Consider the following 12985-nt stretch of genomic DNA (forward strand, 5'->3'; position numbering starts at 1 on the left):
AACTTTTTTTTTTACTCTTCAAATAGCCTGAATTGTTATCGAGATGCAAAATTTCTTTTGTGTATTAGATTTAGATGCTAAATTGGCACTTGTCAGTTATCCAGACCACTCTCAAGTTCCTGATCTTAGTAAAACCGGTTTCTCTGTCTGCATTCGGAGATAATTAGCTTAGTCTCAGTGAGATGAACTACTGTAAAAGTACATTTTAATTAAATATCTAATATACAGAGTTGGATAGGTTAGGTTTGGCATTTGATATAATGCGTTCTGGTCCGCCGGCTTTCCATAATTCTCTGTTTTATTTTCCATAATGTTATTTCTAAAGTGTTATATTTTCATCATACTTTGGTATATTTCATTTTGATTTACCTAACTCCACTTTTTGTATGTGGTCAGGATAAATTATAAGTACCGCTAAATTTAGTAAGAGAGTTACTGGGCTCGTAGCTCCCACTTCTCTTCAAGATTCCCAAAACCTTTGTCAAAATGAACAAAATTTCTTTAAAATGGTGCATAAATGAAGTTTTCTTCATTCTTGCCCCTTTTCTTCGGAAAATTCTAGCCCCGGACAAAGAAAAAGGATGGGGAGTGACATTCCCGGTGATTTTCGTTTTGTGCAGAAACCCCCATTTCAGCACAGCTGTTCAATTTAGTGTCAAAAACCCGATGGTTATTTAACGCTTGGGACTGGCATACAATCTTGTTCTGCTCAAAACCTGTCATCCTACGCTCCTACCATTTACTTGACAATAAAAAATGCATAAAAAGTGACATAGTGTATGTTTTTTTTCACATCATCCCTTCAGTGTATGGTTTTTTTCACATCATCCCTTGCCAGATGATCGTGAAAGCAGCAACTTTACCAAACGCACATACATAGCAAACTAAGAATTGGGTCTTAAGTTTTCATGAGGGGTTTTTACACTGTCTCTATTTTGGACGTTAAATCTGCTGAGTTTCTTGCGATTCCATCTTAGAATTTAAAGGTCTTATCTCATACAATTTGGAACTTCTTGAAAAAGTTTTTTAGCCACATTCTGAGTAAACTCAGGTGTCGACCCAGACTAAGGAAAATTAACCAAATTAAGACGGATGTTTCTAGAATCGTTTGTTATTATTGGTCAACATAAAATTTTTGGTTAGAATTCTTTGGTAAAAAATACAAAGCGCGCTATTCCCGTTTTCTAAGAATTCTTGTGAGGTTTAAGGCTACCATCTTTTCAAGGAATATTTTGAAATTTTGAAGCTCGGTTTTATGTAGGTCAATCGTTAACATAGTATTAACATGTATTTCTTCACTAAGTCCTTCAAGTGATTTTAGTTCGCTATAAATGACAGGCACCTGCATATGAGTTTTTCTTTTTAGAGGGGTAGGGGGTGTAAGCTACTGGTCAAAGCAACGTAATAGATTGGCTTTGTGAAAACTATAGACTGGGTGAAATCCTACAATTTAGAAGCCCACACCTTATGAGGGTGTGAGCTGAGAAGCCCCAAGAGACCATGTACCCGATCAAATACGTATTAGAAATCAGTGAAAGGACCAAAGTAGAGCAGACCATCATGAGTTTGCTTTGAATGCAAATACTACCTCTGAAGGGATAAGTATGGCAATATCTTTAACTCAATATGATTAATAACGATATTTAATCAGTTTTTACAGTCAATATTTTGTCGAAGTATGCATAAGCGGAACAAATTAGTACCAATTCACCAAGGCCGTATCTAGGAAAATTACGGGTTTGAGCCCCCCTCCTCTCACCCCTCCCCCGACATTTTTGTCGGACTAAAGAAAAGTAAGAAAAATCCATATAAACAAAATTGTAATGCATTTTTCAAAGTTCTTTTGTCCCCCCCCCCCCTGACAAAAATACCCGCCTCCCCGAAAGAAATCGTGAATACGACCTTACAATTCACGGACTGAAAATATGGACATTTGAAAATCTATAGAATGTTCAATCTCAAGCTCTACTAACAAATTCCAGTGTCTAATTGAGAATCGTTCCTTGATGAGTAGAAACATATAAAACATTCATACTGTGTCTTTTATGACTCTTTTTATAAATTACACGGGAAACTTCAGCTATGGTACAGCTGTTTTTTTGCCAGTCTCGCAAATTGAAAATAATCTTCTATCTTCAGATAATACAGCACACCTGCTATGGTAGAAATAGCGCTTTATTCCGAAGTGCTGCAACTTTGAGTGCTTGAGTACTTCTTTGGATCAGTCGATCAAGATCTTTAAGTTCCTGTATCAATATCAGCACATTTAATTCACCAACACGTATCTAACAATATCTATGGTAAAAAAACACATTTAATCAATAACAATTATAACAAAGCTCTTGAATCAGGACTGGAGTGCTATAAGCTTAAGCGCTGTTTCGTAGTATCAAACTACTATTCAATTTACAGTATATTTATGCACTATAAGTGGCAAGTTTAGAACAACTATGCATAACCAAATACATAACTATGGTAAAATGCGATAAAAATAATTATAATCTGCCTTGATAGCTTATTGTTTTGCGTCTTTTTGAATATTAAGACAAAAAAATTCAAAAAAATATGTTTTTCAACGAAAGGTAGAGAGCCATATTAAACCTTAATACGAGCAGAAATGTTGCAGCATTCGCAAGGCTCATTACTTCGCTGGAGGGATAGCCATTGGACCTTTAGATTATTATGGATAAAATAGCTATCTCAAAAGTTTGATCAGATATCTTGGGGGTAGGGTAGCAAAAAAGGATGTGCGAGGGGATCTGGCTGCCCTACAATCACTTTCGACTCTTTCTTTTTCGTCCTCGATTCTTTCGACTTTCACTAGTACTTTCAATTAACAATCTAAGGAGTCCCTTCCGAAGTTTCTATGATCACCCCTTCCATATGAAGTGGCTCTGAAAAAAAAAAATATTGAAGACTTATCTTTACTATAGATGTATTACAACTCTGACTTTCATTCCTTTTTTACTTTGTGTGAGTTTATCATTGTAATTTGTTTGTTTTTGCAGAAACGTTTTGCAAACACTAGTATCAACAGACCTCTAAGAATATATAGCAAGACATGTAATTGGGCCCAATTATAAACATGAGTATTAAATAGATCCATTTTTTCACCCAAATTTCTAATGGCCAATACCGTCTAAACCATAAATAATATAAAAAAAACATGACAGCTAGCTGGCAGGTATTCCTTACAGCTGTCACCATTTTGTCTGACCAAAGAATAATTGTGAATTATCTCTTCGTTCATTTACGGTTGTCAAGTCTGCAGCAAGTTCAGAGGTATAACGAGAGCCAAATGTTAGCCTTTTCTACGTTTAGAGTCAATTTGGTGATCGTTCTCTATTCATGGCAAAATATCCTATTTCCTCTTACTGTTGTCATAAATGATGTAATTACGATGACATTATCCATGATATCTGATCATCATATATGAATTGGTGGATTCACTGAAAACTACTGCTTCTCCCCTTCTGGCCTGAGCTCAGTTTAAATATCAGCGGTTTTTACTTACATTTTTACGAATGAGTTGGCCATCAAGGTGGGGGGGGGAACCACCCTCCTGGCCTGGCTGCATTTTGGTTCTGAACGTTTTTGTTTGAATTTTTTTTTGTAAACCGCCGTGAACAGAAATAGGTCTCTGAAATTTTGGATTCTAGTCGATGAATCTATAAAAAAAAAAAATATAAAATAAAAATAAAAATACCTATAAACTAAAAATAATTGTCAAGATTCTTGCCAAAAATATTGCAAGGGTAGAAAACCTCAATTGAAGGTTTTTTCTAAAAATGTGGACGGTGATCCTTAGAATTCCACAATTTGGCTTATTGTTTTGGGGCAAACCTAGTGCTTTCGCATTTTTTTTGTATCGTAGTAAGTGGACTTGTTGCTTGATCAAGCAATTCGTGGGAACAAACTTAGAAGGAGCGACTCGGCCCAACAGTAAGCAAAACTTTAAAAAAAACGGACCTTGTCGAATATTGATGCATCAGAAGAATTGGAATTTTATGCTGATACCCAAAAAAGCTATGTGGTATTATTTCACGGTATTTACGTGATGGCTGATTATGTTATTGTAAACTGAAGACTGGCAGGATCAATACAAGATACTAGGGTATGTAGGAGTGCTGTTGTTGATGTTAAAACTAAAGGTCACCTTTTAGTAGTGTCTAGAGTTAATTCAAAGCTGAAATTTCAGAAGGGTAACTACCTCCCGGGAATTTATAATGTTGGTAGGATCCAGGATGTGGACTTTAGAGAAAATTTCCAGGAATGGTAGAATACTAAATTGGAGATTTTTAAAATTTGACATTTTAGAAGATGGATGCAATAGTTTTAGGAAAATAATTTGTGAAGTTGCTGATGGTGACTTAAAGAAGAAAATTAGGAACGCAGCTAAGAATATTAGTGAAAAGCTTCATTTTTAATGGAGAGTAGAAGGGGCTTGTACAAGAATCATCTGAGCGAGAGATCATGTTAAACGAAAGGACTGTAAAGAAAGTGGAGAAAACATTAAAATATGAACGAAGGAGGTGTGAAGTGGAAGCCATGGATAAAATTGCCGAGGATCTGGAAGATGCAGCTAGAAGGCATAATAGTAAAATATTCTACTGGCATGTTAATGAATTGAAAGGGGGTAGTCAATCCGGACTTGTCCCAGTTAAAGAGAGGAACGGGGCCAAAATTAGTAATGAGGAAAGAGTCAAAGAGAGATGGGCAGAACACTTTGAGAATGTGCTAAACCGAGATACAGTTGCAGGAGAAGATATTGAGGAAAATGAAAAAGTTTGTGATACTTTGGATGTGAAGGAAGATTTGTTTCGTGAGGAAGAGTTAGCAACAGTAAAAAAAGGATTAAAAAATAATAAGGCCCCAGGCGCTGATAGTCTGGTGAATGAGTTTCTCAAATATGGTGGCTCTGAGGTTAGAAATAAGTTAATGAAGATTATGAATATGATTTTTAAAAGAGGGGAAGTACCTACTAATTTTAGGAACACCCTAATTAAACCACTTTATAAGAAAGGTGATAAGGGTGGATGTGCTAATTATCGAGGGATTAGCCTGGTCTCTGTAGGTTGTAAATTACTTAATAATATAATACTTTTTAGACTGAGAGATGCTGTGGACAAAGTTATAAGAGGATAATAGTGCGGTTTTAGAAAGGGTAGCCTTTGGTCTCAAAGGTGAAAGGAAAAGGTATAAAGGTGAGACCTTTGGTCTCAGCTTTATAGATTATGAGCAAGCGTTTGATTCTGTTCATACGAGAGCTTTAGAGAATGTCTTAACCTTGTTAGTTGTATGGTATACCAGGAAAATGCATTAAAGTAATTACTGCTATGTACGAGAATAACACTGATGTGATTAAAGTTAGAATTGAGGCTAGCAGCTGGTTCCGTATTAAATCAGGAGTTAAGCACGGTTGTGCTCTATTCCCCGCTATATGGATTATGTTGATGGACTTTGTCTCAAGGAGCACAGAAAAGGCAATGGGAGAACACAGAATAGAATGGAGAGGAAAAACTCTCCTGGACATAGGTTATGCTGATGATTTAAGCATCCTAGATGAGAGTATGTGCAAAATAAATGAACTTTATAGGTTTTGCGAGTTCGGGGTGCTAGAATGGATTTGGACATCATTGTTAGGAAAACTAAGTTGCTAAGGCTAGGAATAAGTGAAGATGGAAAGGTGACGTTGGGTAACGAAAAGATTGATCAGGTGGACAGCTTCACTTACCTTGGTAGTTTTATTAGTAAAAAAGGTGGGAGCAATGAAGATATTAAAATGAAAATAGCCAAGGCTCAGAGTGTTCTTTCACAGTTAAAAAAAAAAAAAAAAAAAAAAAAAACTTTGGAAGAATAGGAAGATAAGTCTGCAAACCGAGATTAGAATATTGGAAGGTACAGTGATGACAGTGGTCAAATATGGTTCTGAAGCTTGAAAGCTCTGAAAACTGGATGAAGATTTGCTAGATGTTTTCCAGAGAAATTGCCGACTAATAGTTCTGGGTACCGAGCTGGCTGACCATATTTCAAACAGTAGGCTGTACGAAAAGCGTGGTTTAATCCCGCTTTCCAGGGCTATAATGTGAGAAAGGTTGAGATGGTAAGGGAACGTTCTGCGGATGAAGGATGACAGATTTTCGAATGTTGTCGTTTTCGGCCAACCATCTAAGGCTAAGTGAAAAGCAGGTCGTCCGCAGAAAAATTTAAGTGAAATGGGAACTTCCTTAGAAGGTGTAAGAGGGAGGCTTTGAACAGGTTAGGATGGAGGATGGACATGCGTATCTGTGTTTGCCTCAGACGGCTTGGCACTGTGGTGAGTTGTTAGTAATAGTAGCAGTAGTATTAAAAACTACGAGCCTAAGAAAATTTACCCGATTTTTGAAAAAGAAGAAAACACCCCCAATGCGTCAAATGATGTTAACGAAAATCACATCATTAGATTTATCAAACAAAAGAATCCTACTATAGATATTTCAAGGTCGTATCTACAATAATGTAGAATTTTATATTTGTTACGAAATATCAAGCATGCATGATTATTTGTTGTTTTTTCATTTAGTTTTATTGTTTCCCCGGGTGTGGTTGCATCGAACCAATGTTCCTAGAAGATTGGAAGACGGACCGTTTAAACGGAAATAAAGAGTTCCAGTGTACTTTTTAAGTAACCATAAAGATAGGAGGACAGGTATCCCCCTACGCCCTTTTCCCCAGACATTATTGTAAAGGTCCAACAACTATGCGTTTTTGGATGACAAAACTCCAACAGCCCCTGCGAAAAGGGCTGTAAGCTATGCAATTTGACCATTGTTCACTTATAGTATTTGTTATTGGTAAGATAGGCATTTGGTTAAGCATAGCGCAAATTACTGTGCTGCTTTCGATAACATGCATCCACAAAGCCCCTGGGTAAAAATCTGTAACTAATGCAATTTTTTTTTAGAATAACGAGCGAGGTGTATTGGAAGGGCAGTTCCCATCATATACATAATAATTCCTGTTTGTTTCAAGTTTTAATGTTGCTCCTTACTTTCTGTTGATTCTTAATATTTATTTAATTGCGGTAAGAGGTGATAATAGAGGCCATTTTATGACGAGGGGATTGTGAACCAGTGAAGGAAGGTTCTGCTGAAGTTCGTAAATTTACGTTTTCTATTGGATTGAAAACTATTGCTAGATACTTTTACCGTTGCTGGTGGTGATGTTGACAGTGACCATTCTCTGGTCATGCATGCACTGGAGATAGGGTTTAAATTGCCAGCAAAGCTGAATAAGAGACCCACCCGTTTTAGCCCCCATCTCCTCACAGAGCTTCAAACCTGCCAGACTTAAATCTTGGAACTGTCCGCCCAAATGCTGGATCTTCTCTTAAATACCCCTATAACTCATCAGCTAAGTCGTGGTTTCTGTTTTGAGAACAAAAATGGACGATCAAAATCCTTGACTAACCGAAAAAATGATATTATTATGTGTTGAGAAGCTCAAACGTAAAAACGAGTCGACAGATATAAGAGAGATAATTGTGCTTATATAAAAGATAGATACGATCAATGTGAGCATCATTTCAAGAAATGATTTCATGATTCTCATCCGAGAATGCCTAGCTGGTTTCCGCCTCAGGAGATCGATCCTTGGCCAAATCTGCACTGTGCGTCAGATTTTAGAGAAATATTTGGGATCTGACTGCGACCTATGATTATAATAATATTAAAATATTTTAATATTAGCTTGAATTAAAAATATTTTTTAAGAATTCTAAGGCTTTAGTGTAACGAGCGAGGGATTCAGAGGAGGCAGTGTCCCTAATATATGGAAGAATTTCTGTCCGTTTCAATTTTTAATGGTGCTTCCTTAATTTTTTTAGAAAAATTGTGTTTTTTTTTTTATATAGAGTTTCAGTTAAAAATCAACCGAGTTAGTTAAGCAAATATGCTTAACTAATATAACGAGCGGAGGGGTATTGGAAGGGCAGTTCCCATCATATATAGGATTATTCCTGTTTGTTTCAAGTTTTAATGTTGCTCCTTACTTTATGTTGATTCTTAATATTTATTTAATTGCGGTAAGAGGTGATAATAGAGGCCATTTTATGACGAGGGGATTGTGAACCAGCGAAGGAACGTTCTGCTGAAGTTCGTAAATTTACGTTTTCTATTGGAATGAAAACTATTGCTAGATACTTTTACCGTTGCTGGTGGTGATGTTGACAGTGACCATTCTCTGTTCATGTATGCACTGGAGATAGGGTTTAAATTGCCAACAAAGCTGAATAGCCCCCATCTCCTCACAGAGCTTCAAACCCGCAAGACTTAAATTTTGGAACTGTCCGCCCAAATGCTGGATCTTCTCTTAAATACCCCTATAACTCATCAGCTAAGTCGTGATTTCTGTTTTAGGAACAAAAAGGGACGATAAAAAGCCTTGACTAACCGAAAAAATGATATTATTATGTGTTGAGAAGCTCAAACGTAAAAACAAGTCGACAGATATAAGACAGAGTCCCAGGGAGAGAGTAGGGACAGATATAAGCAATTGAGGCGTGTTATAGAAAAAGCCACCCATAGAGACCATCGTGCTTCTATAAAAGGTAGATACGATCAATGTGAGCATGATTTCAAGAAAGGTGACTCACACCTTATGTACAAGAGAGTTCGCGAGCTAGCAAACAAGAAAAGTCTGAATTCCTAGATAAAAACGGCTCCCAGATACAAAGCACAGATTGTATTTTCTTAAGATAGATGGAGTATTCCAAAGGAAATTTCAATCCCAATATCCTATCAAAATCTGGCATCCTTGACCTCTTTCCTGTCTCAGACCCCTGCCAATCTCCCATCCGCTCTGAAGTTCTCGATCGCTGAAGACCATCCAAGTGCTGAGTACCGACAAGACCCCTGGACCACGGGAAACACAAGTAGAACTGCTGAAAGCCATGTGTGAACGATCATATTCTACTGCCTGGCGAGATGAACATTTACCGACTTCTTGGTATGAGACCATAATTGTTCCACTACACAAGAAGGGGTCAAACGTAATATATGATAAATACCGTCCCATTATAACCTAACAAGTGAAACTGCCAAAATTCTCACCAGAATCTTATACTTCGATAGATCAGAGCCGTGTCTTCCTCACTCATCCGAGAATGCCTAGCTGGTTTCCGCCTCAGGAGATCGATCCTTGGCCAAATCTGCACTGTGCGTCAGATTTTAGAGAAATATTTGGAATCTGACTGCGACCTATGATTATAATAATATTGAAATATTTTAATATTAGCTTGAATTAAACATATTTTTTAAGAACTCTAGGGCTTTAGTGTAACGAGCGAGGGATTCAGACGAGGCAGTGTCCCTAATATATGGAAGAATTTCTGTCCGTTTCAAGTTTTAATGGCGCTTCCTTAATTTTTTTTAGAAAAATTGTGTTTTTTTTAATCTAGTTTCAGTTAAAAATCAATCGAGTTACTACTTTGGAGCCACAGAACTCCAAGAAGTTCTTCCCCAAATAAGCCCTTGAGTACGATCTTGTTTTACGCGATAATTTCTTTCATAAAATTTGGTTTCAGACGACAGATGTGATTTGTGTCCAGGAATATAGGCTAAGATGTAACCCAAACACCGTTTCAGATATATGGAAAAAGAGAAAGATCCATTGGGCCCGTACCTCTCCAAAATTCTGGAACGTTTAAGAGGCCCCGTGCATATTTTTGTCTTACATATAATTTGCCTATATTTTTATTCTGTAGAGGTTATGCCCCTTCCTTCTGATATCTTTATTTTAAACAAGAGAAAAGAGGGTTTGAAAATGGCTGAAATAAATTATCCTAGATATAACTTCTTTCGACCAGAGTTTTTCCGAAAAATGTACTTTTTTTTTCTTTTTCAGAAGCGATGCTTTTTCACACGGCTTTTTTACTTTTTCTGGCGACTTGTGGCTCGTCGACAAGCAGTGTAAATCTTTCCAGACTACCTAACCGACTCGCTCGGAGCGACAAATTTCCAACCAATATTTGTGAAACATTCCTGAATTCACCGAGAGCAATTCGGTGCCAATGTGATATAACTGATGAAGCGCTAGCAGAAGATCTGGATTGTTGGATTACAGAAACTATAGAAGAGGATGACCAAGTTTGGAATATTTTTGACTCGCAAGAAAATGCTATGGACCTGAAGATACAACTTAAATCAGAAGGCTATCTCAACTTTGTACCCACAAAAGCCTTGACTCTGCTAAGTGAACTTAAAACTTTAAATATGTATAATACAAATATTAAAGTGCTTCCACCAAATGCTTTTGGAAAACATCATATGCTTTCGTCTATAACATTAAACAATAGTGTTGAAGTTTTGGAAGAGAGTGCGTTCTCAAACTTATCAGAGTTGACGGTCATTGACATTTCTAAAAATAAAATTTGGGAAATAAATAGGAAAGTTTTCCATGATTTGCCAATGCTGGAAGAGCTAAATCTAAGCCAGAATTCAATAAAAATTGTGCATGACTATGCTTTCAAAGAAGTTCCTCGTTTATTAAAGCTTGATCTGTCAAAAAATACTATTACAGTTCTCACCCCTGAAGTTTTTTATGGACTCTCGGTACTAGAAAATTTGGATCTGTTTGAAAATCAGATCACCCATATTGGCCCGAAAACTTTCGAGTCTCTACCAGATTTGACATATTTAGATTTGACAGGAAATAAAATAGCAAGCCTCGACAATCGTGCTTTCTATGGTCTTAGTAAACTAAGAATTTTAAGATTGGGTGACAACCAGGTTGCAACACTTCCACCTGGTATTCTACAGGGATTGGCTCACCTTACCTATTTGGATATAAGTCGAAACCAGCTCAAGGCTCTACCAGAAAACGTCTTTAGCAACATCTATGACAATTTGAAAGTGGAACATGCACATCTTAGAGTTGACAGTAAGTGGCATTTGTTAGTTTTTATGCTAGAGTATCATTCTTCGGAATAATTTTCCTAGAAGATGTTATATTTAGAGTGAATTTAATTTGTTAACCTTCTCGAAATTCTTCTTATTTCTTGTTCTGCTTTTTTTTAAAGGCTGGTGCCTGGCATGTTTTATATTGATGATATTGTTTTATACTGCTTTATTGATTGTCATATTAATTGATTTTCCAAACCCCTCCCCCTCGCCACCAAGAAACAGATGGATTTAATAGTACAAGTCTAAAATCGCGAAATGACGTTAAAAGAGATAAAGAGTTTTAGTTGCAGAAGAAAAATCCAATAAGAATTACATCCTATTAGTCATCTAAAACGAATTGTTGTACAAATAGTTCTTTCACTAACCGACTGAAAAATATATGTTGACTCTAAAAAATTTGCTGCTGTAGATCTTTTACAAATTTGAGTTTTTGAGGTTGAACTTGAGTTTGAGGCAGAAAAATGTTGACTTAGTAAATGGTAGGGCCCGCAAGCGTATATTAAGCTTGGGCCATGGCAAAAAATTTACGATCTTGAGCCTCTGGTAACAGCAAAGACCTGGTCCAGTTAAAGTCCAGTATTTCCGAAACCTTTAATTTTGTTAAAGTGACTTAGAATGAGGAGGAGAAGTTGAAAGCCATATTTGACAACATTAAAAATAAGAGCTAAGAGCTCATATGGCACTTGTGACGAGGTCGGAAGAGCCAAGAGCCAAGAGCTCATATGACATGAGCTTTAGAAAAATTCTAAGAATCAATAGATAAATTTAAAAGGAAAATCAGAAGCTTAATGCCGGTCGGGATTTAAAATAAGAGCTCTGAAACACGAGGTCCTTGTAAATATCAAAATTCATCAAGATCCTATCAGCCACTTGTAAGTTAAAAATATCTCATTTTTTCTGATTCTTCCTCTCCCTTCACCCCCCCCCCCCCCAGATAGTCGAATCGGAAAAAACGACTTTATCAAGTCAATTTGTGCAGGTCCCTGACACGCCAACCAATTGTCATCGTCCTAGTACGACCTGAAGCACCGAACTCGCCAAAGCACTGGACCCCCCTAACTCCCCCAAAGAGAGCGGATCCAGTCTGGTTACGTCAATCACGTATCTTCGACATTTTCTTATTCTACCCACCAAGTTTCATCCCCCTCTCCACTCTAAGCGTTTTCCAAGATTTCTGGTTTCCCCCTCTAACTCCCCCAATGTCACCAGATCTGGTCGGGATTTAAAATAAGAGCTCTGAGACATGAGTTCCTTCTAAATATGAAATTTCATTAAGATCCGGTCATCTATTCTTAAGTTAAAAATACCTCATTTTTCTAATTTTTCCGAATTAACTCCCCCTCCAACTACCCCAAAGAGAGCGGATTCAATCCATTTATATCAATCACGTATCTAGGACTTCAATTTTTCTTCCTACCAAGTTTCATCGTGATCTCTCCACTCTAAGCGTTTTCCAAGATTTCCGGCCCCCTCAACACCCCCCAACGACACTGGATCTGGACGGGATTTAAAATAAGAGATCTGAGTTACGAGGTCCTTCTAAATATGAAATTGTATTAAGATCTGGTCACCCGTTCGTAAGTTAAAAATACCTCAAGTTTTCTAATTTTTCCAAATTAACACCCCCAACTCCCCCCAAAAAAGTGGATTGAGTCCCGTTATGTCAATCACGTATCTAGGACTTATGCTTATTGTTTCCACCAAGCTTCATCCCGATTTCTCCATTCTAAGCGTTTTCCAAGATTTCCCGTTTCCCGCTCCAACGCCCCACCCCAATATCACCGGATACGGTCGGGATATAAAATAAGAGCTCTGAGACACGAGGTCCTTCTAAATAGCAAATTTTGTTATGATCCGGTCGACCATTCGTAAGTTAAAAATACCTCATTTTTCAATTCTTCCTCTCCCCCCAGATGGTCGAATGAGGGAAGCGACTGTTATCAAGTCAATTTGTGCAGATCCCAGACACGCCTACCAATTTCCATCGTTCTAACACGTTCAAAAGCTCCGAACTCGCCAAAGCACTGGAATCCCCCCTCAACTCC

The 12985-nt window shown here is 37.3% G+C and overlaps 1 protein-coding gene and 1 long non-coding RNA gene across 11 annotated transcripts in view; one reads left to right on the plus strand and one right to left on the minus strand.

The window, feature by feature from the left end:
• Nucleotides 1-12985, plus strand: part of LOC136029234 (connectin-like) — an 82976-nt gene that overhangs the window by 64503 nt on the left and 5488 nt on the right. For 9 of the 10 annotated variants that reach the window (XM_065707457.1, XM_065707463.1, XM_065707460.1 and 6 more), the window contains one exon: nt 9883-10917. In XM_065707457.1, the coding sequence (XP_065563529.1) occupies nt 9888-10917 (1030 nt within the window). In that variant the 5' untranslated portion in view covers nt 9883-9887. The remainder of the gene's footprint in view (nt 1-9882; nt 10918-12985) is intronic. The other variant, XM_065707461.1, reaches the window with a different exon arrangement.
• The window catches only part of LOC136029236 (uncharacterized), a 47519-nt gene continuing 36520 nt past the window's right edge, over nt 1987-12985 (minus strand). Inside the window, exon 3 of the long non-coding RNA XR_010617998.1 lies at nt 1987-2894. This is a non-coding gene — a long non-coding RNA (uncharacterized LOC136029236). The remainder of the gene's footprint in view (nt 2895-12985) is intronic.

Source organism: Artemia franciscana, chromosome 7, assembly GCF_032884065.1.
Source record: "Artemia franciscana chromosome 7, ASM3288406v1, whole genome shotgun sequence".
In the NCBI taxonomy this organism is placed as follows: domain Eukaryota; kingdom Metazoa; phylum Arthropoda; class Branchiopoda; order Anostraca; family Artemiidae; genus Artemia; species Artemia franciscana.